The following is a 26,740-nucleotide window of genomic DNA, read 5'->3' on the forward strand; positions in this document are numbered from 1 at the left end:
GTTAATCTTATTGTATTCTACTTCGGTAGCTTTTGTTTGAGAAGTAGTTTCTAAGCCTACAGATAAAGTGGCAAAACAAAAGAAGTCTCTAAACCAAATGACTAGAGCTTGCTGCAGCTAAACACTTGGTGGCTCCCTGCAGGGGAAGAGGTGCTGCTCATCCAGGAGAAGCTGGACGGCATCAAGACCCGCTACTCGGATATCACCACAGCCAGCTCAAAGGCTCTCCGCACTCTGGAGCAGGCCCGCCAGCTGGCCACCAAGTTCCAGTCCACGCATGAGGAGCTGACAGACTGGATGGGTCTGGTGGAAGAGGAGCTGACGTCGGGTGGAGGGCACTCTCCTGTCGGGGAGCAGATCCCTCAGTTCCAGCAGAGGCAGAAGGTCAGGAGCCATTCCACACTCAGGCAGAGTGTTTTCAAAGGAGAGTGGGCTTTGGTAGTAACAGGGAGTGTGCTAAGTAGTTAGTAACTAACGGACCAAAAACTCACAAAGATGTGACCAGCTTGTAAGTTCTCTAGGACTTCTCAGCAGGCAAGAAGCCATTGTTACTTTACCAAATGAGCCTCGCTGTGTAACCTGTTGTTTGTAGTATCAGAGAGGGAACCTTCTCAGTCTGCAATCCTCCTCTTGGAATGTGTCTACAAGTGCTGACTTCATGGCTTGCTAATTGCTCTACTGTACTTCCCTGGGGTTTTGAGGGGTTTTTTAAAAAAATTGTCCATACTCCCAGCTTTGTGTGATATTCTGAAGAGTTATGGAGAGTTTAGAAGCTTTTAGATTGGTCCTAATAAAGGCATTTGCAGACTTTGGAGGGTTTTTTAATGGACTGACACAGCTATGTCTGCTTTTTAGTTTAAAGCACCTGCAAGTAAAAGTGATTGTTATCATACACTGGCCTGTGATCCACAGCCAGGAAGATGCCTTGCCCACTTCTGCTGGGATGGGAAATGTTCTTTCCTCTTTCCTTCCACTACAAATGAAATACCTCTGTCCATTTCAACAAATGGAGGCCTGGATTTCCAACACCAGGGGGCCCTGTGCCGGTCTTTGATCATGAAAAAATACCCTTCTTGCACAACCCAAAGGGCAGGTGGATTCACAACCACAGACAACCGGACCTTTTTTCCTTTTCTTTTCCAGGAACTGAAGAAGGAGGTGATGGAACACAGGCTTATCCTGGATACTGTGAACGAAGTTAGCCGTGCCCTCCTGGAGCTGGTGCCCTGGCGTGCCCGCGAAGGGCTGGATAAGTTGGTTTCGGATACTAATGAGCGCTACAAGATGATCAGTGACACCATCAAGCAAAGGGTGGAAGAAATAGATGCTGCTATACAGAGGTCCCAGCAGGTAGAGTTTGAGAGGTTGCTTTTTTAGTGTTTCTTCCCTCATAAGGACCTTCTGTGGAAAAGGGCTTGGTGCAGAGAAGACAGGGAGTGGGCAGGCTTCTAAATTAAAAAGAAAATAGGTCCTGCTCCTCCACGCAGATGACAGGAGACTCTGCCATCAATAAGCTGTAATAGGGACTGGTACAATGCGCCACAAACACAAGAACTAAAGATATGTGTACAGCCAGTCAGTAAAGCACGTGATCTCACCCACAGGATACACATCAACTCACAAAACATAATATTTCTTCATGGAGCATATTATCAAGGAATCAAACATTTGTAAAATCAGTTTATTTTTCTAGCCTGTCTTGGGTGGTCCTTTTTCTGGGCTGTCTTCTGCTTTGCGGACAGAGTAACACTAGCGAGGCCAAGGTCAGTTTCAAGGGTGAGTCATTGATGGAGAGTTGGATAAAAACAGAGTTTTCACTCGAGAATAGTGAAGCAAAAAACCACAAGCTTCAGATCAACTTTCTCACCCATTCATTCATTTCAGATATGGAATTAACTCTGTAAATCTCATCTCTTGATCAGTCAAGTGCCTGAAACACTAATGTTGATTCCTAAGAATTTTCCATCTTTGCACAGGGCTAGTAGTTTTAAAACTTTGATTTCTCAGCACTTCTGAATTTAAAATTATTTTCACACACTGCTCAGAAGCTGCCTTCTCTCACGTGGCCCTCTGGGTGCTGCTGATGGATTCATCACCCCGTCCATTGACCTTACTAAGGAGAATCTGAGTCCCAGCAGCATCTGGAGAACAGCATTGGGGCTTGTGGATATGTCAGAAAGCAATGTTGTGGCTAAGACGAAACTGCAGCTTGGTCTGAATGTACTTTAGCCAAAATCTAGCCTGACTTCCTTTCCCCCACCTTACTCTTCGTTTAATGCTCATGCAGCCTCATAGTTGCCCCACATGCAAGGACAGATGCCAGGCTTCTTCCGGTTTGTGCCTTGCCAGCTCTAAATTTTCCTCTCTTTTCCCCGGACAGTATGAACAGGCAGCTGATTCAGAGCTTGCCTGGGTTGCTGAGACAAAACGGAAGCTGATGGCGCTTGGCCCAATTCGCCTGGAGCAAGACCAGACTACAGCCCAGCTTCAGGTCCAAAAGGTACGGGACTCTGCGTTGAACGCTTGCTGGATGGAGTGAGCTGGAGGGCAAAGTGGTACTTTTAACCGTGCCGTTGCAGAAGAGTAGATGATGGCCCTGAGTGCTGGGAAGCCAGCAGAGAGGCTGGGTGCTTCCAGGGAAGAATAACATGGAAGCATCAGCATCAGCTGGAGCTCTTGAGATTTCTTGAGGCATTGGGAGTCGTGTGGTGGTCTAAAGGCATCATGGATGAAACCATGGGTTAGGTCCAGACTTAGCCATGCTTCCTGCCCATTGAAATCACCAGGGCAGATTAGTAATGACTGTCTTACATAGTCTGCTGATATCAATTGGTCTAAAGAATGACTGGCTTTTTCTGGAACCAACTCAGTGTTTGGGTTTTGATCTCCAAAGGGATAATAAGGACAAGGGGGAGGCGGGGATCAGCGGCCTTGGGTGGTTCTGAATAAAATTTGAGGTGCTGTTCAGATTGGGCAGATTGGATGGGGTGTTGTGGACAAGGGAGTTGAAATAGAATATTTTTTGGGGGAAGTGGGGGCATCTGGACTCCAGCTTAGCAGAACAGACTGTATCAGGGCAATATTGCATCCAATTCTGTTCTCATTATTTTTAACGGGCTGTTTCCTTGATCTGTTTTTTACCAGTCTGGGGTGGGCTTTTTGCAGTTTTTTTATTTTACAGCTTTGTTCTTCAAGTTGTATTTTATCTTATTTGTTGTTAATTATCTCTTGGGTACCACTATATGGATGGGTGGGATAGAAATTTAAATTGGCCTTCCCCACCCTGGTACCTTCCAGATGTTTTGGACTACAACACCCATCAGCCAGCACAGCCAAGGGTTAGGGATGATGGGAGCTGTACCCCAAAGGCATTTGGGTGGGGACACCAGGTTGGCAAAGGCTGGTTTGAATAATACTACATGGTTAGAGTTAGGCAGACTTGAACCCTATGGCCCTGATAAGTGTAGGCACAATGGCTTCAGTCAGGCCAAGAATGACATTGCAGTATGGATGCAGGGTGCTTGCGCCGTCTCTCGTCACCCACTTCTTTTTAAAGAAAATTGCTTTGTGCTTGTTCAACCTTTCAGGCTTTCTCTATTGACATCATCCGACACAAAGATTCTGTGGACGAGCTGCTCAGCCAGCGGAATGAGATCTTTGGAACCTGTGGGGAAGAACAGAAAGCCACACTGCAGGTAAATCTCTTGTCCTGCATGCATCAACTTGCTGCCCTCCAGTTGCTTTTGCACTACAACTCCCAGCAGCCCCCGGTGCTGGCTGGGGCTGATGGGAGTTGTAGGTCAGAACATCGAAAGGGCACTGCGTTGACTAAGGCTGCTCTAGTCAGAGACAAGAAAGCTGCAGAGGGCAACACTCAGCCAGGGGCCAGCCTTGTTGTACTGGTGCATGTTTTCAGTGGTCTTGCCCCTGGGCTAACCAAGTTTTTTTGTTTTTTGTTTGCTAGTACTTAGCTACTGGAAGTTGCATCATGCATTTATAGCCAGTAGGTAGGAATGTCTAGTTAGCACAAAGCAAAAGGCGATTTGGTGTAGTGGTTAGAATATTGGACTAGGAGCTAGGAGACCAGGGATCAAATTTGAGCCAAGAAGCTCACTGGATGACCTGAGGCCAGTCATCATCTTTGAGCCTAACCTACCTCACACGATTGTGAGGATAAATTAGAGGCAGAGAGCCATATACACCCCTTTGAGCTCCTTGAAGGAAAAGTGGGATATAAAACTAATAGATAAAAAGAATCCAGTTGGTATCCGCTCCATGCATCTGCTTTTGTTCTTTGACTCAGACAGACAATTTCCCCTCCTCTTAAAATATATTATATCCAAAATGCAGAGAACCAAGTGATGTGTGCCTCTTGGCTAGTGGCAAGAGCTATGTGAATGGCCCAAGAGGCAGTGTGGGGAGATTTATTTAGGAAAACAGGCTGGAACATAATTATAAGAAAATGGATACAGAATGGAGCAGACCTGCTGACCTGGGTCATGAAAACCATTACCCAACATCTCCTAGGCCTCTTAATCCTTGCACCTCTTCCCTGAGCTTCACATCTTACTCTTCCTGCAGGAGAAGACGGAGTGTCTTCTGAAGCAGTATGATGACATCAGCCACCTCAATTCAGAGCGCTACGCCCGCTTGGAGCGCGCCCAGGTCTTAGTCAACCAGTTCTGGGAGACCTACGAAGAGCTCAACCCTTGGCTGGAAGAGACGCAGGTGTTGATTGGGCAGTTGCCCCCTCTGGCCATTGACCACGAGCACCTCAAGCAGCAGCAGGAAGACATGAGGGTAAGAAGGGCATGGGAGCATGAGAGAGAAGCATGATGCCCAGACCACCAGCTTTCAGTTTTGTAAAACTTAAGTTTCTCACACCTGTATAACCTGAGATATGAGGCTAAATTTGCAGGCTTTAGTTTTCTCTTTTGTGCTTGTGGTGGGGGAAAATAGCCTGCTCCTCACTTTGCATTGACTTTCCCCTCAAAAAAGGGTTCTGCAGACACCCATGGTATGAATCTGTGTAGCTTAAAAAACTATAGACCTTTAGAACTCTGATTGTGAGAAGCAAGCAAAAGTCCCTCTGTGTTCGGGCGATAATGCAAGCCCCAAATGTGCAGACCATGAAAACATTTGGCTTCAGGAGAGTTGCTGAGTTTTGCCAGGGGCCCTTCCTGAGGGACAGAGGTTGTTTGCAAGCAGACATTTGCAAGCTGAGGGAGGTTGGTGAGCAGAACATGTGGAAACTGGGCAGCAGTCAACTAGAGAAGCAAGTGGGTTAGGGAATGGAGGGAGGGGAAAGACTGGAGTTAGTGGTTGGTTAGGTAGGAGGGTGAGGGTTTTGTATCCCAAAGCCCTGTTGGAATTTTGGAAAGACAGTTAAATTTGCCCTGGCAATCCTCTTTGGATCCCCTTTGGATCACCCAAGGCAGCAGAGAGAGGGCATCACAATGCCCTCATCTTACTGCTGAAAACGGTAGAAGTAGTTACTGAATCATGTAGTGATAAAAGATCTCTGCAATGCAGATTATGAATTCTGTCTGGGACGGATTCAGCTAACCTAGTGCAGTAGCAGAAGCCAGCACAAGGATTCCCACTAGCACAGTGAGACTGCTTTCTGCACCCTATGCCTCTCCCAATTCCACTCTGGAGTTTTTGGGAGAAACCCAGAGCAGCACTGGGGGTGGGGGAGGGGAGATAGCACCATCTGGCTAGCAGAAATGCGTGTGCTGACGGAATGATTGCATTAGTGCGACCTTGAATTCTACCCAGTGTTTCCACACTTTGTTTTAGTATATATTCAGTATATTTTGAAGTACAATTCCCACCAATGCCAGCTAGCACAGTCTGCTGGCTGCAGGAGATGAGAATTGTAGTCCAACACCTCTGGAGGGCACCAGGCTGGCTTTGAGCATTACGGCTTGAGGTTAACATGGTCTCTGCATCTTATAACACGATGCTGAGCAAACACAAGTTCTTTAGCTTTTTGGAGCCAATAAACGCAGTTGGTTTAATTGCAGAATCTGCTCTTTTGTTTGATTTGTGAACCTGGGATCACAGTGTAGTGAAATGCATAAAGCAGGAGGTATCATCTTTGAGTCTCATTGCAATTCTTTGCTTTGCAGCAACTGAGAGAGTTGATTGCAGAACACAAACCCCATATTGATAAGCTGCTGAAAATCGGGCCACAGCTGAGTGAGCTGAACCCAGAAGAAGGAGAGATGGTAAAGGAGAAATACTTGACGGCAGAAGCTATGTACTCCCGCATCAAGGAGGATGTCCGCCAACGGGCTTTGGCGATGGACGAGGCCGTCTCACAGTCAACCCAGGTTTGTGATTCCCTGGCTCCATCCTTCAATGATTCAGTGCAATCTGTGGGTATCATATGGGGGGCTTAGGTGGAGATTGTTTGCAGTCTGCCCTCACTGTAGAAGAGGAGGGGGATATACTTAGCCACCACCCCCTCACCTATTTGAAAGATCACAGTCCCCACAAATGCATTAGACTTACCAACTTCTCAACCCGACATAAGAAGCTGCCTTAGTCAAGCCAGCTCAGTATTGTCTACACTGACTGGCAGGGGTTGTTGAATCATAGAAATGGAAGGAACTCTGATGGTCATCTAGTCCAACCCCCTGCAATGCAGGAATCTCAACTAGATCACAGAATCACAACTTCTTCCTCCTGTTCCAGGATCCTCAACAACCCTCCGCCTTCCCCAACTCCGCTAATAGCCTTGGACAAAATTTTTCTTTAGGTCCTTTGCTGAAGCAAATAACTGCTGGGCAAGGGCTGGGTTGGCCCATGACATAGGAGGCAATGAGTTCCTTTGCTTAGGGGAGTGAACCCGTTTTCTCACCTGACCAGAGCAGTGGTGGGTGGGGATGAGATCAGTGCAAGGGGAAACTACATTTAAGTTTGGCAAAGGATTTTTGTTAGGCACAAATCCCTTTGCTGTTGCTAATTTCCTTTTCTGTGTCATGTGATTTTGAGCTTAAGCCAGGAATCATACAGATTGTTCTTATCACCTCATTTCAGACTCTCCCCTACCCCATGCAATTGTCTTGCATGCTATTTGGAAGTTAGCTAGTAAAACTTTAACCATTGTTAATCTATGGTACCCTAGCCTAGGTTTTGTTCTGTGTTTCATCTGTTTAATATATTGAATAAAACAATACATTTTTATTTCCCCCCACGTTCCGGTTTTTGCTCATATATTAACTCTGAGTTGTTTTTCCTCCTCCTCCTCCTCCTCCTCCATTTCCCGTCTCATCTCCCCTCCCATTGTGGATTTTGTTCCCTGTTGTGTGTTTCGGTGCCTGTTCCCGTCTTCCCTGCGTGCTCTTCACATTTCATTGTTGTGTTGACTGCACCACACCATGACAGATTGGAGAGGTAAGAATCCCTCCTCTTCATCACATTGCAATCCTTCTCCCCTCTGACTTACCAGAAACGATGGTGTCTTCATTGGCTAGCAATTTCGCTCCCCTTCTTTGCAAAGTGGTTTTTTGCATGTATCTATTGTCGTCTGGAAGTACGGTTGGGTTTTTGAAGCACAAAACACCCTCCCTTATTTTGTAAAGCTTAAAAACCTCCCAGGTGCAACAGTATTTAAATTCCTTGGTGTGAATTTTTTTCAAAGTACATCAAAAAGTTAAACAGTTGGCTCAATTAGGAGTGGACTCCCCCCTCTTTGGAAGTCTTTTTGCAGACTTTGATCCAGGCAGAAAAGCCAGTGGGGTAGGAAAGCATTAAGCTTCAGAAGGGGTGGCAACTGACAAAGGTTTGCTCTTGGCCTTATGCCTTTCAGCTGCTGTTCGGTTGAAGCAGAATCCCTGTAGCTCTGTAGTTGGACCTCCCTCCCTCCCTCCCTCTCCCTATGTGTGTTCTCAGGAGGAGCACCCCCACAACATGCCCATCGCTGCAAATTCATCTAAGCTAATTATGGATTGCTCTTTGAGGAGCTGTTTTTGAAGAGGGAATGATGCAGCTAATGGACAGGATCCAAAGGACTGTGTGATTCACTCCTGGTTCTCAGACAGCAGCTTCTCAGCCATGCCCCATGACTAGCTGCTTTTGCAACCGTGGGGAATGTCAAAAACAGTTTGTGACATGGAATGAGGAGGTTGTGCTGGCTGGAGCTGGTAGGAGTTGCACTAGAGGGCACCAGGTTGGGGGAGGTTGTTCTATGTATGCACACTGGTATTTCATGCATCTGATTAGGGTGACTCTTAGCACTTCTTTGAAGGGTTCAGAGCATTCTGCATACATTATCTCTAAATTACAACAGCCTTGTGAGGCAGGCCAGTTTTATGCCCGTGTTGCTGGATGGAGAGGGGGTGCAGCTTGAGGGTATAGTGGCTTATCTCGGGAGCACCTGCTGAGTCTGAGATGGCATTTACTTTGGGAATCGCTTGGCTTTCACTCATCACCACTTCAGTCACCATGAATGGAGAAGGCTCTTGAAGCTGTGCAGGATTGTGCCAGTTGGATTGTGATGTCAGAGGATTCCCCATCTTTTTGCTCAGAGTGGTTTCTGTAAAAACAACTTCAGTTAGGGCTGAGTAAGGTGACTCAAATCTTAAGATCCCTGTGCATGTCATTTTTGGGAGTGGGTGGTATTCCAGTATCCAGACAGATTCCTTCCAGGGGAAGCCTTTATTCTGAAAGCTTTCTGGATTATGAAACCAAACCAGGAATCCATCTGCCATCAAAAATCACACCCACACAAATAAAGTTTAAAATTGCCTTATGGACCAAACCCTTAAACCTATATAGATGTTGCTTTTGTTCAGTGAGGGGCATGACAGCAACCTTTTGTGGTGGGAGGGGAAACAGGAAGCCACCTCTGGGATGAAATTGACATGCATTTATTTACCTATTCAGTCAATTTCTGTACATCCCTTTACCTGCAGATCACAGGGTGGGTTACGGGCATGTCTATCAAAACCATAACATTCAGTAAAAAAATTAAAAAATAATAATAGCAACACAGCAGATAAACTATGCATCTAACCATACATAAGAGTGTTGGGCTAGAAGCCTGTGCTGATTGCAACAGGCGCTGCTTCTGCTGCTACTTTTTGAAGGGCTTGTAGATTCCTGTGGGCTGTTCATTGCAGCCTCTCAGTCGTGCCCTTGCTAAGCCTCCTCCTTCTTCCTGCTCAGTTCCATGACAAGATTGAGCCCATGCTGGAGACTCTGGAGTCCCTCTCCTCCCGCCTGCGAATGCCTCCACTGATCCCAGCTGAGGTTGAGAAGATCCGAGAGTGCATTGGCGACAACAAAAATGCCACCATGGAGCTGGAGAAGCTGCAGCCGTCCTTTGAGGCCCTGAAACGCCGCGGGGAGGAGCTGATTGGACGGTCGCAAGGTGCAGACAAGGACCTGGCAGCCAAAGGTCAGGTGGATTGGAAGTGTCACATGTTCACTCCTTTCAGTTTTTTCTCATGCTAATTCTTATAGTCCATGCGTTTTGTGGTATTAGAAGGATTTCCACCCATGACTGAAAGAGATTCTCATTATTTTGGTTTGTGATGTTTCCTTCATTTCAGAAATCCAGGATAAATTAGACCAAATGGTGTTTTTCTGGGAAGACATCAAAGCCCGGGCCGAGGAACGTGAAATTAAATTCCTGGATGTCTTGGAACTGGCAGAGAAATTTTGGTATGACATGGCTGCCCTCCTGACCACCATCCGAGACACACAGGACATTGTCCATGACTTGGAGAGTCCGGGGATTGACCCATCCATCATCAAACAGCAGGTTGAAGCAGCAGAGGTAAGGATGGCAAAGGCAAACATTTCTGTGGTAAGCAAATGGAATGGCCTGCTGCGCAAGGCATGGAATAATACGCTCACCTATAATAAATAGAAAGCCTCCCAAGGTGAAAATGATTCAAATAATCCTATTTAAAAGCAGAACAGATTTCTGCTCTTCGGTCTTTAAAATCTCTGCATTTAGCAGCTTTGGCAACTGCCTTGCATATTGTTATAGCAAGGTATGTGTGCTGCTGCCTGAGCTTCCTGCCTTTTTTCTTTAGAAATTTAATCTCCGATTAGAAGCGCAATTTAATAAACAAGATGGCTTATAAATGTGTGTTGTGAGTCACTCTGGCAACCCAGATGCCATTTTGGAGCAGTGCTTGCTAATAAAACATCAACCACTGTGGTGACCTTAATCCTGCAGACAATCAAGGAGGAAACGGACAGTTTGCATGAAGAACTGGAGTTCATCCGGATTCTTGGGACTGACCTGATCTTTGCCTGCGGTGAGACAGAAAAACCAGAAGTGAAGAAAAGCATAGATGAGGTGGGTAGATTGTGGCCCCTGGGCCTTTCTCTCTGACCGTTGGACCTCTCCCCAAGTCACACACCCTTCCTCAGTCACACGTCCTCTCACCAGCCTGGTGTCACACCCTCCTTGAGTGCTGTTGCCTTGCTAGAGGCATGTCCTTGAACCCTGATCATGCCTCTTGTTTACCTGGATGGAGGATAGAGAGAGGCATGTGAGTGTGTGTAGAAACCAGCCTATGGCACAGAGGACTGGCTGAAAGTTCCTCAGTCTGATGAAGAGACATGTCTGCAGTAGAACTTTGCTGTTGCTGTCACTTTGTTGTCAGATTGGAAGGCCAGGAAGGCAGGGATCCTGCAAAGTGAATCGGGGGCATCAATACACCACCCATACTTAGCAAGTGTGTTCTCCAGCTTAGCTTACCTGTGCTGCAAATGGGATATCAGAGCAGGTAGGGGACAGGTAGCCCAGGGCACTCCCCCCCCAAAGGTTCCTTTACAGATTCCTGAAAAGCAGGCAATAGTCTGGGCTGCCACTTGGCAGGCATGAGAGTCAGTTGAATAAAGAAAGGCACATGCGATGATCTCCAGGGCTGACCAGGACTTGGTGCCTGCAGCTCCCCTGTCTGAATCCAACCCTGCGCACTGTGCTGCCTAACTGGCTCCCACACTGGCAAGACGCTCAGCCCCCAATGACCTTGCTTTTGCAGATGAACGGTGCCTGGGAGAACCTGAACAAAACCTGGAAGGAGCGGCTGGAGCGGCTGGAGGAGGCCATGCAGTCGGCAGTGCAGTACCAGGACACGCTGCAGGTGACAGCGGGTGGAGGTGGAGGTGATGCGCAGGGATGGGAAGGCGCAGAGGCAAGGGAGATGCTTTACCAGACCATTGGTCCATCCACACTGGCTCTCTAGGATTTCAAGCAGGAAGGCCCTCCCAACCCTACCTGGAGATGCCGCCAGGGATTGAACCAGGGACCTTCTGCATGAAAAGCAGCTGCTCTGCCACTGAGCCATGGTGCTTCCTAAGGAAAGCAGGGATCATTTCTAGCTACTGCCTGAAATGGATTCTGGCTCTTAATTCTGAGCATCTTTCATCGTAGTGCCAGGCTTAATGCATAAACATCACAGAGTAGTCGGAGGAACACCAGATTCTTGGAGGGTGGGAGGGCCAGTGTCATTTTAGTTTATTGATTAAAGGTTCTTATACACCAGCCTTTGCAAACCTGGTGCCGTCCAGCTCCCATCGGCACTGGTTGAGAGCTAATGGGAGTTACAGTTCAAAACATCTAGAGGGCACCAGGTTGGCGAAGACATCAGTAAAACAATAGGCACATAACTGCTGTTGAAACTAGTTATGAATTATTAGTCAAAAATGGCAGCATCTCAGAATAGCACTTAGACCTTGGGCAGAATTTCTAAATTCTTCCAAAGGCCAGAGAGAGAGCAGGTATGTTTCAACCTGGTGGTGGAATCCCAGCAAAGTTGTAGCAATCTGCACACCTGAAGTGAGAGAGTTTCACAATCAGGCACCACTACAGAAAAGACCTTGCTTCATGTCATTTAGGCCTGATTCTAATATAATAATTGTAAATGGAGGCTCTGTGTATAAGGGCAGTCTACCTTAGGGTGGCTGACACTGGGGAGAAGCAGCAGGGGATGATCCAAACCTTGCCTGTCAGCTTTCCACTGTTAGGAACAGAATACCAGGCTGGACATGGATCTTTGGTCTGACCCGGCAGGGTTGTTTTGTATTAAGAGCCAGGCATCTCAGAGGAGTAGTTGAGCCTGTGAGAAAGAGGAGAGGCTGAGGGAAATGGTTATGAACTGGGTGCTGACTCTTTTCAAGGAGGCCACAACACTGTGTCACTGGGTGGTAGCTGGCTGGGTCTCCCTTCATTTGTGGGCCTGCTCCCTTTTCAGGCCATGTTTGACTGGCTGGACAACACAGTGATCAAACTCTGCAACATGCCCCCTGTGGGGACGGATCTCAACACCGTCAAAGAGCAGCTGAACGAGATGAAGGTGCGTGTTTTTGTGCACTATGGTATTTTCAAAAGGTGGGCGGTTTATAAATTCTTTAAATAAATCATCAGTCACAGTCCTGAGCGTGAAACTCCCTGCTTTCTCCTTCTTGGCAGGAATTTAAAATGGAAGTTTACCAGCAGCAGATCGAGATGGAGAAACTGAATCACCAGGGAGGGCTCATGCTCAAAAAAGCCATGGATGAGACAGACCGAGACATCATCCGGGAGCCTCTGACGGAGCTGAAGCATCTGTGGGAGAACCTGAATGAGAAAATAGCCCATCGGCAGGTATGGTGGGTGAACTGCCAGGGCCTGAGGTGTGGGTAAAGCCTTTAAAGCTCTTACTCCATCTGAAGATGGTGTAGGTTCAATTAAAGGGACTGGCTATCACCTTTTGAAGCCCCAAAGGGTCTCAGACCAGGTTACCTTGAGGGCTGCCACTGCTGCTTCCTCCTTGGGCTTGGCCAGGCCCTCCACTGTGTGTCCCATTGCTAACTGGAGGGCTAGAGATTTGTGCAGCTTCTGTGCTGATGGTCTTTTGTCATCTATGAAACACTTTATTTCCTGCTTAAGCTGATGTTTCGCTTGCCTTCTGTCTCCCTGTTTTATTTTTAATTGTTGTTGGGTCCTGTTATTTATTTGCCTGTTTTTGGTATACTTTGCACTATTTTTAAAGTACTGCAACCTTAAGCGCTCCTCCTTGGTGCATAGAAAAATGGGATTTTAAAAATCCTATAAAACAAATATACACACACCTAACCTTGTTTTCTTAAAAGAAATTCCTCTTCTCACCTTATCTACAAACAGCACAAGCTAGAAGGTGCCCTCTTGGCCCTTGGCCAGTTCCAACATGCGCTGGCTGAGCTGATGGCCTGGCTGACCCACACCGAAGAGCTGCTGGATGCCCAGAGGCCCATCAATGGCGACCCAAAAGTCATTGAGGTGGAATTAGCTAAGCACCATGTAAGTATGGGAGAAGGGGTTTTATATTGTGAACCACCGTGAAATCTATGGATGAAGGACGATATACAAATTTTGTCGTAGTAGTAATACTTGCAGATTGCTTTTTGCAAAGAGGTCCCTGTTTCTGTCCTTCAGTGAGAGGAGTCCAGCTTGGCAGCAGAATGTGTCTGTTCTCAGGTTAAGGTCCTGGCCCATCTCTAGTGACTGGGCTCACAAAATGTCCTTGAGACCTTAGAGAGCTGCTGCTAAATGCAGTGCGTGGCTGCATGGGCCAAAGATCTGGTTAAGTCAGCACCTTTCTGTCCTTTTGCCATTGGGCCACTGCAGAGCTTTTGGATGACAAAAGTGCCCCTTCCTCCATGTCCTGCCCCAGAAATCTTCATTTTTCTGGGCTGTCACTGTAGCTGTGCCATTATGGCTCAATTGGAAGCATGCTTTGAGGGAAGGGCTGGGAATATTATGAGAGCAGCATCAACGGATGACACTGGAAGCTGCTTTACAGTGAGGTAGACCCTTGTTGTCCTGGCTCCCACTTACGGACACAATGCTGGCTCTCAGAGCAGTTATTCCAAGAGAGATGGGTCTTTCTCCCAACAACCCACTTTCTGGCCCACTGAGCCACTCCCCAGAATCAGGGTCCACACTGCCATCCCACACCAACCAACTCTGCCAAGATGTCTCCATGGGGCTCATGACAATTGGTTTATCTCACTCAGCATTGTCTACCCTGACTGGCAGCAGTTCTCCAGGATGTCAGAAAGTGTCTTTGCCAGCCCTACCAGATCCAGCCTGGCACTGTGATACCAGAGATCCAGCCTGGCACTGTGTGCATGCAAAGCAGGTGCCCTGCCACTGAGCCACAGCCTTTCCTCTGGCTGGGGGTGTTTGCTTGGGCTTGCCAGGCCACATTTGGTCAGTTATTGCCAGTAACTTGCTGCTGATGCTGAGAGTGTTTTGTGAGAATATCCAGGAAGCCTCGTCTCATGTGCTTTGCTTCCTGAGTTTGTACACCAAAACCAAAATGCAGGAGACTCCAGCCATGCTGATTGACAGGGGCTGAACTTGGGTCCACCATTTATCACCACCATCCTTTGCTAGTGCCACAGAGGCTTGCAAGGGTCCTAAAGCATTTTCTCTTCTCTACCTGCAACACCACACTAGGTGCTGAAGAATGATGTGCTGGCCCATCAGTCCACAGTGGAGACAGTGAACAAGGCTGGCAATGAGCTCTTGGAATCCAGCGCAGGGGATGATGCCAGCAGTCTCCGGAACCGCCTGGAGACAATGAATTCATGCTGGGAGTCAGTGCTGCAGAAGACAGAGGAGCGAGAGCAGCAGCTGCAGATGACCCTTCAGCAGGTCAGCTGGGAAGAGAGTCTGGCCTCCCTAGTTAGGCGGGCAGTGGGTGCTCTTCAGAGCCCTCTCGTTCCTTGCATTCCTCGCCCAACATTTCAAAGGAGCCACATTCAGGCATGCACCTGAACACACATACGGTTGAGATGGGAGTGGGGAAGGTGGGGGCACGTCTCGCAATGAGCACCAAGGTCTGTAGGGTTTCTTGGACTGTGTGTCTCCCGACAAAAAGGAAGGCTTCCAATTGCAGGGGGTTTCTAAGCAAGTTAATTACCAATTCTTAAAAAAACAAAGCAATTCAGACCTTATCACAAATTGAATTCTCCCTATAAGAATAACTGAATCTTCAGTGCACAAGTTGACATTATGTTTTTATATTATTTTGTTTTTTGTAAACCATTCTAGCTATTTGGGGGGGATGAAGGATGGGATATAACTCTCTTGTTAAATATACAAGTGAAAGGAGTTGTGAAGAGCAGCTGGTGCCCTTGGGGGGAGGGGATTTGGGGGGTGGGTCTTGTTTGTGCTGCCCCTCCTCCTGGTTATTTATTTATCCCTTTGTGTGTTCAGATGATTGTCCACCAAGACTTGCTCTGTGGCTGGACTTGTTTGGGTGTACAGATGAGTCTTTCTCAGCCACTTCCTCACTTTGGAGATGATTCGTTCTTTGAGCCAGAGTCTTTTTGGGAAAGCTTCTCTTACTTCTGGGAGCTAGGCTAGAAGAGGATGGCTAGAAATAGGCTGGGATTTGAACCTAAGCTTATGCTTGGCACTTTGGTTTTGCTTTTTTAATGTCACTACCTCAAAATGTATTTCTGTACTTTTGGTTTTAAAAATCCTGGTACCTCCCGCTGAGGTTTCCAAAGCCGTAAGAGTGAATTGCTTGTGCCCTTCAGTTCAGCATGTGCTTTGTGTTCCCTTGCAGGCTCAAGGTTTCCATGGTGAAATTGAAGACTTCCTCCTCTGGCTCACAAGGATGGAGAACCAGCTGTCTGCCTCGAAACCGACAGGTGGGCTGCCGGAGACTGCTCGAGAGCAACTGAATGCCCACATGGTGAGTTGTGATGGCCGAACTGATGCCTGGAATGAATGGCCCCTTAATATGGGAGGGAAGGATAATGTGCATCACAGGTGGGACGTGAAATACCTAAAAGGGAAAGCACCAGAGAAAAAGGAATAGGGGAAGGCCTGGTTAGCTACATTCCAGCTTACAGTGCACAGCTGTATCTACCTAAGGTACTCGTGGATATTCCATGTTATTGCAGTCACTCAGCTATCAGCTGGCATCAGCAAACCTGGACCACCACAAATGTGAAGTTTTTACATGTAAGGATGTCACAGAAAAAAATGTGTGCACAGTCAGGTGTAAAGATTATTCACCAGTGGGAACCTTCCCCCTAAGTTTGGAAGCCACAAGCGGGAAGGGTGATTTTTGTAGGCATAGCTGCACACCACATGCTTAGAGTAACATGAAGCGTTGGCCCTGAGAAGCTGGAATTGGCAGACAACCCCCAGAGCCAAGTGCACCTGGCAAACAGCAGAAGCAATCTTCACACACAACTGTGCTATTAGGTCTTGCCTATACCATGTGACGTGGGTGGCACTGTGAGTAAAACCTCAGCGCCTAGGACTTGCCGATTGCATGGTCGGCGGTTCGAATCCCCGTGGCGGGGTGAGCTCCCATCGTTCCGTCCCAGCTCCTGCCCACCTAGCAGTTCGAAAGCACTCTTAAGTGCAAGTAGATAAATAGGTACCGCTTTATAGCGGGAAGGTAAACGGCGTTTCCGTGTGCTGCTCTGGTGCCGGTTTGCCAGAGCAGCTTCATCACGCTGGCCACGTGACCCGGAAGTGTCTGCAGACAGCGCTGGCTCCCGGCCTCTAGAGTGAGATGAGCGCACAACCCTAGAGTCTGTCAAGACTGGCCCGTACGGGCAGGGGTACCTTTACCTTTACCTATACCATGTGAACCCCCATGTCAGGAAAATTTGTCCTGCAAAGCACCCCTTGTTTACGATGCCTCTGTGTTGTGCAGGAGCTCTATGCCCAGTTCAAAGCCAACGAGGAGGTCTACAGCCAGCTCCTGGCTAAAGGGAGGCTGATGCTCCTGAGCCGCGATGATTCTGGGTCTGGATCAAAGACAGAGCAAAGTGTGGCTCTCTTGGAGCAGAAGTGGGGCCTCGTCAGTATGAAGATGGAGGAGAGAAAGGTAATGTGCTAGGAGGGGTGCGGGTATACCAATCACCAAATCACTGTACTCACATTTGCATGGTGCAGAGCAGGGGACTCTTGTGTGAGTGCCACACATTCCCTAGCTTGTGCAGGAAAGCGAGGCTCTGCACATGTGGAGCTTCATACAGAGGAACTCTTGGGACTTGAGGTGGTATTAAAGAGGTGTGTGTTTGAAAAGGGAGTGGAGTGAGAACCTTGCTTTGGTTTTAATCCAGCTGTTTCACAATTCCATTATTGGTAAGTTGTGATGGTCCAATAGAGCAGGGGAAGCTAATGTGGTGCCTTCCAGCTGTTCTCGGGCTCCCAGCCCCCATGAGCCCCAGCCAGTATGGTCCATAGTCAAGGATGATGGACACTGTGGTGCAGCAGCATCCAGAGGGCACCACATTGGCTGCCCCCCCCCCCAGTAGGTGGTCTCTTCTTGTTCTGATGCTTTTTGTTGGAAGAGAACCTGGCTCCAGAATGGCTTGGATGAAGGGGAAGAGTTATCAGCATTTGAAATGTGACCTGTTAATATGCAAGTCACGTTCATCGGTTGGACTGAGAAGGTCCAGCCTAGAAGGAGTCTCTCATTTATTACACAGTTGTGGTCTTTGTCTCAGAAGCCAGCATTTGTGAACTTTGGCTGGTGCTCCTTTCTTTCTGCCTTTTGTGCTCATTCTGCTGCTTTTTCTCCCCCTTCTTTTAAAACTCAGTCCAAGTTGGAAGAGGCCCTCAGCTTGGCAACCGAGTTCCAAAATTCCCTGCAAGATTTCATCAACTGGCTCACCCTTGCAGAGCAGAGCTTGAATGTTGCTCCTCCACCCAGCCTCATGTTCAACACAGTGCTCTCACAGATAGAAGATCACAAGGTAATGATGCCCACCTGGGTGTGCATGTGTGCATTCAAGGAGGGTGGGGGGAGATATCTGACTTGAATAGTGAAGCTGCCAAAAGGTAGAGAAAATCTTAATTATTTAAAATAGCTGTGGAGTATTGAGAGAACTCAATTAAGGTTCTATAATTGTATCATATTCACAAGTGCTCGAAACTTGAGAAATAAAATAAGAGCTAGATAGTATCTTCTATCCCCAGCAAGAATAGACAATACGCACTTCCACAAGAACAACAATAAACAATGTCTAGGTATAGCAGCCAAATAAGAAAAGACTTTAAAATTAAACCAGGGAAATATTCCATCATAGGTGTTTTCAAATAACCAAGTTTTTGAAACTGCAAGATAGATAGATATTAACATATAATAAAGAGGAAAGGCTGTCACCATGCTGCAGTTTGCTTGGCTGCCAGTAGGTGGCACTGTGAACTACAGCGTGACGACAGATTTCTGAGAGCTGCTGGCCATTGGTGGTTGAGAAGAAGGGAAGCAGAAGAGGGAAGGTCTATGGTCCAGCTAAGTCGTGGAGGAACTGTCAGGACAGGTTGGGGTAGCTCCCCCAAAACTCCTGCTCTTTTGCTGCGGCTTGCCTAACACCATTGATGCCATTTCAGCACCAACAGAGGAAAGAGAGAAACAGAGGCAGGTGGGCACCCTAGGAGAGCTGCCTAGAAATGGGCAAGGCAGGGCAGCTCCCCAGCAACCACCCCACTCAGCTGCCACCCACCACTGCTCTCTTCTTTGTCTCTTCCTCTGAGGTTGCAACAGCAACTTTGGTGTGAGGCAGGCAGTATGAATAGGAGGGTTGGGAGAATGTCTAAAGCAAGGAGGCATTGGCAAGTGGAGGTGAGTGAAGTGAGCAGTAGCACAGCCGTGTGTGTGTGTGTGTACGTGTACGTGTGTACGTGTACGTGTACGTGTACACACACAATCATAAAGTATGAAGCATTAACAAATTAATACTCTGTGATATTAAAAATGTGACTTAAAATCAGTTAATAAAAAATAACTATCAGTTGTATTCTACTAACTTTTAGGCAGAGTACACCTATCGAAACTAGTGGGCCTAAGTTAGTCAAGGCCATTAATTTCAATGGGGTCTAGTTTGAGTAAAAGTTAGTTGACTACAACCCCAGCCTTCTACTAGTTCCCTAAAACAAGTGATGGGGCTTGTGAGATGGGTCAGATTATTCATTTGTTGCAGGTAGGGAACTGGAGGCTGTGTGTGTATGTGGCTCACTCATGGCTACCCAGTCAATCTGTGGGCATGGCAGGCCCCAGCCTAGTCTTGGGACTCCCTTGCCAGCCATAGTGACTACAGTTGAGCTTTGTGCCATCTCACCTTGGAACAAAACCTCCATCCCAAATGGCCTTCCCTGCATTATGTGGTGCCTAAGAGACCCAGGAGAGCAGCCTTCATTTTTTCCTTGTCAGGTGTTTGCCAATGAAGTGAACGCCCACCGGGACCAGATAATTGGCCTAGACCAAAGTGGAAACCAGCTGAAGTTTCTCAGCCAGAAGCAGGATGTGGTCTTGATCAAGAACCTCCTGGTCAGTGTCCAGTCACGCTGGGAGAAGGTCGTCCAGCGGTCAGTGGAAAGAGGGCGGGCTCTGGACGATGCCAGGAAGCGGGCAAAGCAGGTGAGGAACAATCCTTTGTAGGCTAGAAGCCAGGGAGGCACAAAGGGCATCAGCTCAGAGCTGCAAAATATTTCTGTTCCTCTTGGGCTCATTGAGGGCCAGTGGCGTATTAGGCACTGTTTGCAAAAGTATGAGATGTGGGTCAGGTGTTAGGGGGTGGGGGGTAGATGAAAATTGGCAGTGAGTAGTGGAGCTCGAGAGGCATTTGAATTCTAATAATAAATTAAATGGAAAAAATTAATCTTCATAGTTCCATGAAGCTTGGAAGAAGCTGGTTGACTGGTTAGAAGATGCAGAAAATCTCCTGGATTCTGAGCTTGAAATTTCAAATGATCCCGACAAGATCAAACTGCAGCTCTCTAAGCACAAGGTTAGAATTGCATGTGAAACAGTTCCTTTGCTTCTTGTGAAATTATCTGTAGTCACTGGCCTCATTCTTAATCTATGTTTTGGGTGGGTTTACTTGGGAAAATCAGGAGTTCCAAAAAACCCTGGGTGGCAAGCAGCCTGTTTATGACACCACGATCCGGACAGGAAGGGCCCTGAAAGAAAAAGCTCAGTTCCCAGATGACAACCAGAGCCTGGACCATCTCCTTGGGGAAGTCCGTGACAAGTGGGACACTGTCTGTGGCAAATCGGTGGAAAGGTGAGTGCCTGAAAGGGCTTCCTAACAGGTAACATCCTGTAGTAAGTTGAGGTGCCTGCAGGTCCTACAAGGGGGTGTTAGAAGCCAGCTTTAAGTCACCTATTTGGATAGGGTGTGAGGGGCATTTATCAGCATCAAGACCAATATTTGACCAGTTTGTATATTGACTGCACATCCAATCAGAGCAGTGCAGGGGCCTTAGCTAGGTTCCTGCTGGATTTGCTCTGGATGCATCTGGATTCTCCCAGGCCCTTGCTGGTAATCCACACTAGTCTGTTCTTAAACTGTTTGCTTTGGATTTTTCCCCTCTTTATTATTATCATTGTGTAGTTCTTGGTTTTATTGTAATTTTTACATTGTGCTGTACACTGCTTTATGATTTTTAAATGCAACGCCATGTAATTTGTTTTAATAAATAAAACACCTTAACACACCAATTTTTTAAAGGTGTGCCTAAGGCTCTGATTAAGCCACATTTATTATGGTGCCCAAGGAGGTGGCCAGTTGAGGGGAAACACCCACTTACCCCTGCATTTTTTATTTTTACAGGCAGCACAAACTGGAAGAGGCCCTTCTGTTCTCTGGCCAGTTCATGGATGCATTGCAAGCCCTGGTTGACTGGCTGTACAAGGTGGAGCCCCAGCTGGCCGAAGACCTGCCTGTCCATGGGGACCTGGACCTGGTCATGAACTTAATGGATGCTCACAAGGTAACAGCTGCTGGGGGACAGAGCCATCCATTTGGAAGCCACTTCACGCTGTGTAAGCCTCAATGTGTTATGGACTAAGGCAGTGAACTGGAGTCCCTGTGAAAATGTACTTGAGTTTCTAAGTTTTACATCTCACCCTTCATCCCAAAGGGAGCCCAAGGCAGCTAACATAAAAGAATACAAATATAATACAATAACACATGAAAATGTTTAAAACATCATTCGGAACGTAATTAAAAAATGGGATGGGGTGGAGAGCTAGGAGAAAGAGAGTGCAACTATGCTCTGTTCCCCTTGATAGGTCTTCCAGAAGGAGCTTGGTAAGCGAACAGGCACTGTCACGGTTCTCAAGCGCTCAGGCCGGGAACTTATTGAAAACAGCCGTGATGACACAACATGGGTGAAAGTGCAGCTGCAAGAGCTAAGCAACCGCTGGGACACCGTCTGCAAGATGTCTGTCCTGAAGCAAACTCGGTTGGAGGAAGCCCTGAAGCAGGTAAGAGACGGGAGCAGGGTGGCATCATCTGCAACTTTCACATCTCTTTGGTCCATACCAGCCCTGTGACTCTGTTGTATCTATTGCTCCACCCCTTTTGCCTCTGGCCCCGCCCACCACGTGTGTGTCCCCCTACCCCAGAAAGTTCCCTGTGAAGGAAAGTGGCCCTTAGGCTGAGAAGAGTTTCCCATCCCTGCTGTATGGCAACTCAAAAGGCCTTTGCTCCACGGGGAAGGGTTCACTGGTGCTGTTTCTCCTTTCTAGGCAGAAGAGTTTCGGACTGCTGTCCATCTTCTGCTGGAGTGGCTCTCTGAAGCTGAGCAGACCCTCCGCTTCCGGGGAGCTTTGCCCGACGACGCAGAAGCGCTGCAGTCACTCATCGATGTCCACAAGGTGGGTAGCTGTTCAGAAGAGGGAAAGGCGGGAGCCTGAGGGGATTGCCAGGCAGCCAGTCTGAGCTGTTGTACCTTTAACCTTTGCTGCAGGAGTTTATGAAGAAAGTCGAAGAGAAAAGGCTGGATGTGAACTCCGCTGTGGGGATGGGGGAGGTCATCTTGGCTGTTTGCCACCCAGACTGCATCACCACCATCAAGCACTGGATCACCATCATCCGAGCTCGGTTTGAAGAAGTGAGTCACAGAGGCCTTTGCTCTGCCTCTCAGCAGCTGCAGCCAGCAGGAATGGAGCTGAGAGACTTAATAATTCTATGACTGTATAAGAATAATAATGCATTTTGAATCCCCTTCCCACCTTGCTTCAGCTGCTGTGACATCATAGAAGGTTCATGACAGTGCTGGCTACTGAGATGAGAGGAGCCAGCTGCAGAATGTAGAAATTTACTGCAGTTCCTAAAATGCTTAGGTAGAGGTGCTTTTGTTTTGATTTTATTTTTGGAACAAGCAAGAGCTTTTTCTTTATTTAAATGGGAAAAAATTACTCCACTTTTTGAATGAACCTTTTTGGAGTAGCTTGTGAATAAACATAATATAATCACGTAAGAACACGCAGCATACCCTTAATATTTTTTCTCCCTCCATCTTCAGCTTAAAACATTTTAAGTCTTCTCCCTTAATCTAGATTCTACCCTATTTTATCATTGGCACCATTAGTACTAGTTCGCTCTTGGTGCCCTAAGTTTGTAGTGTTAGTAGGTTGTAGAGCTTGCAGGGTAAAACACAAGATCCAGGTGAGCTAGAGGAGGGGAATGCAAAAGTGAAGAAGATGCTTAGGCAAGGGAAGGGGCATGCGAGTAACCCGGAAAGGCATACCACTCCATTCCGCTGCCTTCTCTCCCTGCAGAGATACCTCTCATTTGCTGCTAACTACCCTTTCTGCTTTTCTCCTCTGCCAGGTTCTCACATGGGCAAAGCAACACCAGCAGCGGCTTGAAGCAGCCCTCTCGGAGCTGGTGGCCAATGCAGAGCTGCTGGAGGAGCTCCTGGCATGGATTCAGTGGGCTGAGACAACGCTGATTCAGAGGGACCAAGAGCCAATGCCGCAGAACATTGACCAGGTCAAAGCCCTCATTGCAGAGCACCAGGTAACCCTGCCCTGGTTGGCTCCCTCTTTGCCACCTTCCAGAAAAGAGCATGCTGTGTGTTTGAGAAAGTTGTTCACGGTGGCTTTAAAGTGAAACAAAGCGCCTGACTTCATTCTTCCTAGCTGTGTGTGAGCTTGCACTGCTTTGGTTTTGCAATGGAGTAGGACTCCATGTGCCTGTAAGCTTAGATCAGAATGGAGGGTCATTGTCATCCCCCTCAGCTCCTACTGCTTAGAGGCACTCTGGCTGGTGCCCCCACCCCCAATTCTGGCTCACCCTCTTTTCTTTTGACACCTAATGGGCTATATATATATCTAGCACAGGCTTTCTGAACCTGATGCCCAGCCCTTCAGACTACAGCTCCCATCAGCCCCAGCCTTGGCGCAGAGGAGCTTTCCCTAACCTGCTGCTGCAGATGTTTTGGACTCCCAGCAGCTGTGCTGGTTGAGGCTGATGAGAGTTGTAGTTCAAAACGGCCACGTTGGCTGGGGTTGATGGGAGATGCAGTCCAAAACACCTGGAGGGAAGACTGATTTAGCAGTGCCATGCAAGAAAAAACAATGTGGCATTAGATGCAAGATTTGGGTTCCTGAGAATTTGGTGCTTAATTTTGAGAGTGAAGTACTAAGTTCCTAACCCCTATGGTGGCAAAGATATCTTGAAGGTACATGGGCAACGGCTGGTGAAATGTTACTATCTAAAGAGGAGACTGAATAAGAACAAGAGCCAGTCTGGTGTAGTGGTTAGAGTGTTTGGGCTAGGGGCTGGGAGACGATGGTTCAAATCCCCACTCGGGTAGCCTAACCTACCTCACAGGGTTGTTGTAGGGTTAAATAGGAAATGATATAAATGTGATAAATATTTATGTATCATGTACTTGTGTATGGCCTTTCATCTGTAGATCTTAGGGCAATTCACAACATAAAGATACAATAAAATAGAAAATACAATATAAAAAACACAAACTGCATAACAAAAATAAGAGCAAAAACAAACCAATAATCCCCCCTCCCACAACACATTTAAAAGGGTATCAGGTATTAATCAGTCAAAGGTGCTTTGAGTTGTTTGGGGATAGGACTGCTTACATTAGCAAAAGGACAACATTTAGTTGCATAGTAACAAAATGCTGCACTCTTCTTCTACCTCTAATCATCCTTCCTACTGCTTTTTCCAGTCCTTTATGGAAGTAATGACCCGAAAGCAGCCAGATGTGGATCGCGTCACAAAAACATACAAGAGGAAAGCCACGGAGCCGGCTCATGGACCTTTCATTGAGAAATCCCGAAGCAATAGTATGTTGGCAACCCTTTGGGCAAATTTTAAATATTTGGGGCCTAATTCATTTAGGGCTTTAAACACTAATAAAAAGCATCTTGAACTGGGCCTTGATCAAGATATAAGTACTGTATATGTGCTCAGGAACACTCCCATCATCATCGGCATTATGATTATTACTTTTATTATGATAATTACTGATGCTACTGCTACATATTCCATGGCTGAGGCCAGTCTTTAAAACAAAAGTCTGGGCTGTAGCTCTGATGTGCCTTGGCTCAGATGCAAGCTTGGGGTGACTTTCTGCACCTCCTTGGACCAGGAGGGGCAGCCTTTCATAAGTCCTTGGCAAGCAATCATTTCAGGCCTCAGGAGTCTGTCCCAGCAGCCTGCTGGGCAGGGTGGGAAGAGAGGGGAAGAGGCGTGAGAGAGCAGCGGGGGGTGGGGAGGGGTTGAGAGAAAGAGAGGTGGCTCCGCCTACCGCTGGCTTTAGCCCTGCCCACAGTCAGCATGTGGCCCCCAAGGAAACACAGCCCTTGTCAGGAAACCTGCTACCTGTCCCTGCCTTCAAACGCCCCATGCAGACTGCAGGGTTCCTGTGAGTTGATATGATCTTAGTGAAGTTTCCAGTTTCATCTGCAGAAGGAGAGCTCAGCATTTAGCTCCTGCCTTTCTTCCTGTGCCCCTTCCCCATAATTTTTTCATTACGCCCCTTCGCTTTGCTCAATTTCTGCTATGTTTCCTCCCTGTCCCTGTCTTTTTTTCCTCTCAGGAAAATCCCTGAACCAGACAGCCCCACCCCCAATGCCAATTCTCTCCCAGTCGGAAGCAAAGAACCCGCGCATCAACCAGCTTTCGGCCCGCTGGCAGCAGGTGTGGTTGCTGGCACTTGAGCGGCAACGCAAACTCAACGATGCCCTGGATCGGCTGGAAGAGGTAACCACTTTCCCTTTTTCATGTGCACAGGGAACCCCTTCCCAGCACGGAAAGCAAAGCCCCAGCTGAGAGAAGCTGGGTCATGATGGTGTAGCGGTTCTCCCCAAGGCCCGGCTTCCAGGGGTTCTGTACAGAGCTCTCTTCCTGTTGGGAGCAAAACGAAGGTGCTCTTGCCAGTTTCCAGCTACAGGAACTGTAGCTTCCTGGTTTTCTTGATGGTGCACCTCATTTTCCCTTCAAAGGAAAGTCAGTGGGTGGAAGCTTGTATATAGCCTTTCCATCTCCCTTTGGGGAAAGGAGGTGAGTGCAGTGAGGCTGGAGCAGGGGAAGGCAAACTGCTTTCTCATTTTCTTTCCCAAACTGGCCCTGCTTTAAGGCTGCTTTTCAGGGTCTGCAAGTCTTCACCACATTTCCTGTTTCCCTCTTGGTGCTGTGGGGTGTGCTTGTTGGGGTGAGCAAGCCTAGGCAGGGGCCTCACCTATCCCTGCCCCCTAAAATGGAGAGAAATCTTGGTAGTCTGGCAACTAAACCACTTATGATTGTTTTGCCTTGTGTAAGCTAGAAAAATTACTGGTTTTTAATTTATTCTTTGCCACTATAATAATAATAATTACTATTTCTGTGCCTCTCTATTCATATATGAGTTCACAGTCATTTACAATTTGACAATACCAGCTAGATAATTAGCGAAGGTAAAACCACTGAGGCAAAACAGGTAATGCAAAGAAGTCTGTACAACAGCAGCAGTGCCCAAAATGGAGAGCAGGGCAAAGGGGCAAGTGTGGAATTTGTATCTTGACTGCTTTCCTCCCAACCACGCTGCTTTTGGGGAACCAGGTCCAACTTTTCCAGTCCTCCATAGCTCTGTTCAGGCATTACTCACTAAAAGACGAAGAAGAAAAAACACAGATGGATGGGAACTGGCAGGGCATACTTTTAGCCCACCCCAATCCATGCAATTGCTTTTGGCCCCTTGCCCTTGGTGCACAATTAAGAGCCCTGGTAAAACAGGATTCTCAGTTGCACAGGAAGCCATTAGATGGCTTCTCCCACTAGACATTCACCCCAAAGACGTGAGGGGCCAGGGCTAAATGCACAGCCTTACTGTACCCCTTACTTATTTTGGTGAGTTTAGTGTCAACCAGGCAAATCCTACACTTTGAGAGAAGAGAGAGCTGTGCTGTTGCCTCCTGCATCTCAGGAGATGTAAATATTTGTGGATCCTCTTTCCAAGTGAGATGTGAAACAGCCTTTCCTCTTCCCTTCTCCAGTTGAAAGAGTTTGCAAACTTTGACTTTGATGTATGGCGGAAGAAGTACATGCGCTGGATGAACCACAAGAAGTCACGTGTGATGGACTTCTTCCGGCGGATTGACAAAGACCAAGATGGGAAAATCACCCGGCAGGAGTTCATTGATGGCATCCTGGCATCCAGTAAGCCCCCTAACTCTTTTAATGCTTAAAACACTTTCAACTGCCTTTACCTGCCGACTTAGTTTTTTTCCCAGATTGAGAAGCAGGAAGCAATTCCTGCTTAGTGTCAAGCAAACAACCCTGCCTGCAAGAAGAGCCATTGTGGTGCTGTATAGTGTAAAAACTGTAATAAAAGTAATAGTGCTTAGAGTGTCGGACTAGGAGCTGGGAGACCAGGGTTCAAATCCCCACTCAGCCATAAAGCTCACTAGGTGACCTTAGGCCAGTCACTGCCTCTCAAAGATGTCTGACAAATCTTGCATTTGGGATCGGTAAT

General features: G+C 47.5%; 1 protein-coding gene across 25 annotated transcripts in view; it reads left to right on the forward strand.

Annotated features, from left to right (window-relative positions):
* Positions 1–26,740, forward strand: part of MACF1 (microtubule actin crosslinking factor 1) — a 293,076-nt gene that overhangs the window by 252,033 nt on the left and 14,303 nt on the right. For 21 of the 25 annotated variants that reach the window (XM_083625102.1, XM_083625113.1, XM_083625114.1 and 18 more), the window contains 28 exons: positions 143–384; positions 1,144–1,350; positions 2,381–2,500; positions 3,588–3,695; positions 4,582–4,800; positions 6,132–6,335; positions 9,175–9,406; positions 9,561–9,787; positions 10,196–10,318; positions 11,010–11,111; positions 12,222–12,323; positions 12,440–12,613; positions 13,133–13,288; positions 14,450–14,647; positions 15,567–15,695; positions 16,674–16,847; positions 17,566–17,721; positions 19,179–19,385; positions 19,636–19,755; positions 19,862–20,031; positions 20,581–20,740; positions 21,042–21,236; positions 21,501–21,629; positions 21,722–21,865; positions 22,588–22,776; positions 23,954–24,071; positions 24,827–24,990; positions 26,262–26,424. In XM_083625102.1, coding sequence (XP_083481228.1) covers positions 143–384; positions 1,144–1,350; positions 2,381–2,500; positions 3,588–3,695; positions 4,582–4,800; positions 6,132–6,335; positions 9,175–9,406; positions 9,561–9,787; positions 10,196–10,318; positions 11,010–11,111; positions 12,222–12,323; positions 12,440–12,613; positions 13,133–13,288; positions 14,450–14,647; positions 15,567–15,695; positions 16,674–16,847; positions 17,566–17,721; positions 19,179–19,385; positions 19,636–19,755; positions 19,862–20,031; positions 20,581–20,740; positions 21,042–21,236; positions 21,501–21,629; positions 21,722–21,865; positions 22,588–22,776; positions 23,954–24,071; positions 24,827–24,990; positions 26,262–26,424 — 4,632 coding nt within the window. Of the gene's footprint in view, positions 1–142; positions 385–1,143; positions 1,351–2,380; positions 2,501–3,587; positions 3,696–4,581; positions 4,801–6,131; positions 6,340–9,174; positions 9,407–9,560; positions 9,788–10,195; positions 10,319–11,009; positions 11,112–12,221; positions 12,324–12,439; positions 12,614–13,132; positions 13,289–14,449; positions 14,648–15,566; positions 15,696–16,673; positions 16,848–17,565; positions 17,722–19,178; positions 19,386–19,635; positions 19,756–19,861; positions 20,032–20,580; positions 20,741–21,041; positions 21,237–21,500; positions 21,630–21,721; positions 21,866–22,587; positions 22,777–23,953; positions 24,072–24,826; positions 24,991–26,261; positions 26,425–26,740 lie in introns of those variants that run through there. The other 4 variants (XR_014551046.1, XR_014551047.1, XR_014551048.1 and 1 more) reach the window with 2 other exon arrangements.

This window comes from Podarcis filfolensis, assembly GCF_964270895.1.
Source record: "Podarcis filfolensis genome assembly, chromosome: 8".
Lineage (NCBI taxonomy): Eukaryota > Metazoa > Chordata > Lepidosauria > Squamata > Lacertidae > Podarcis > Podarcis filfolensis.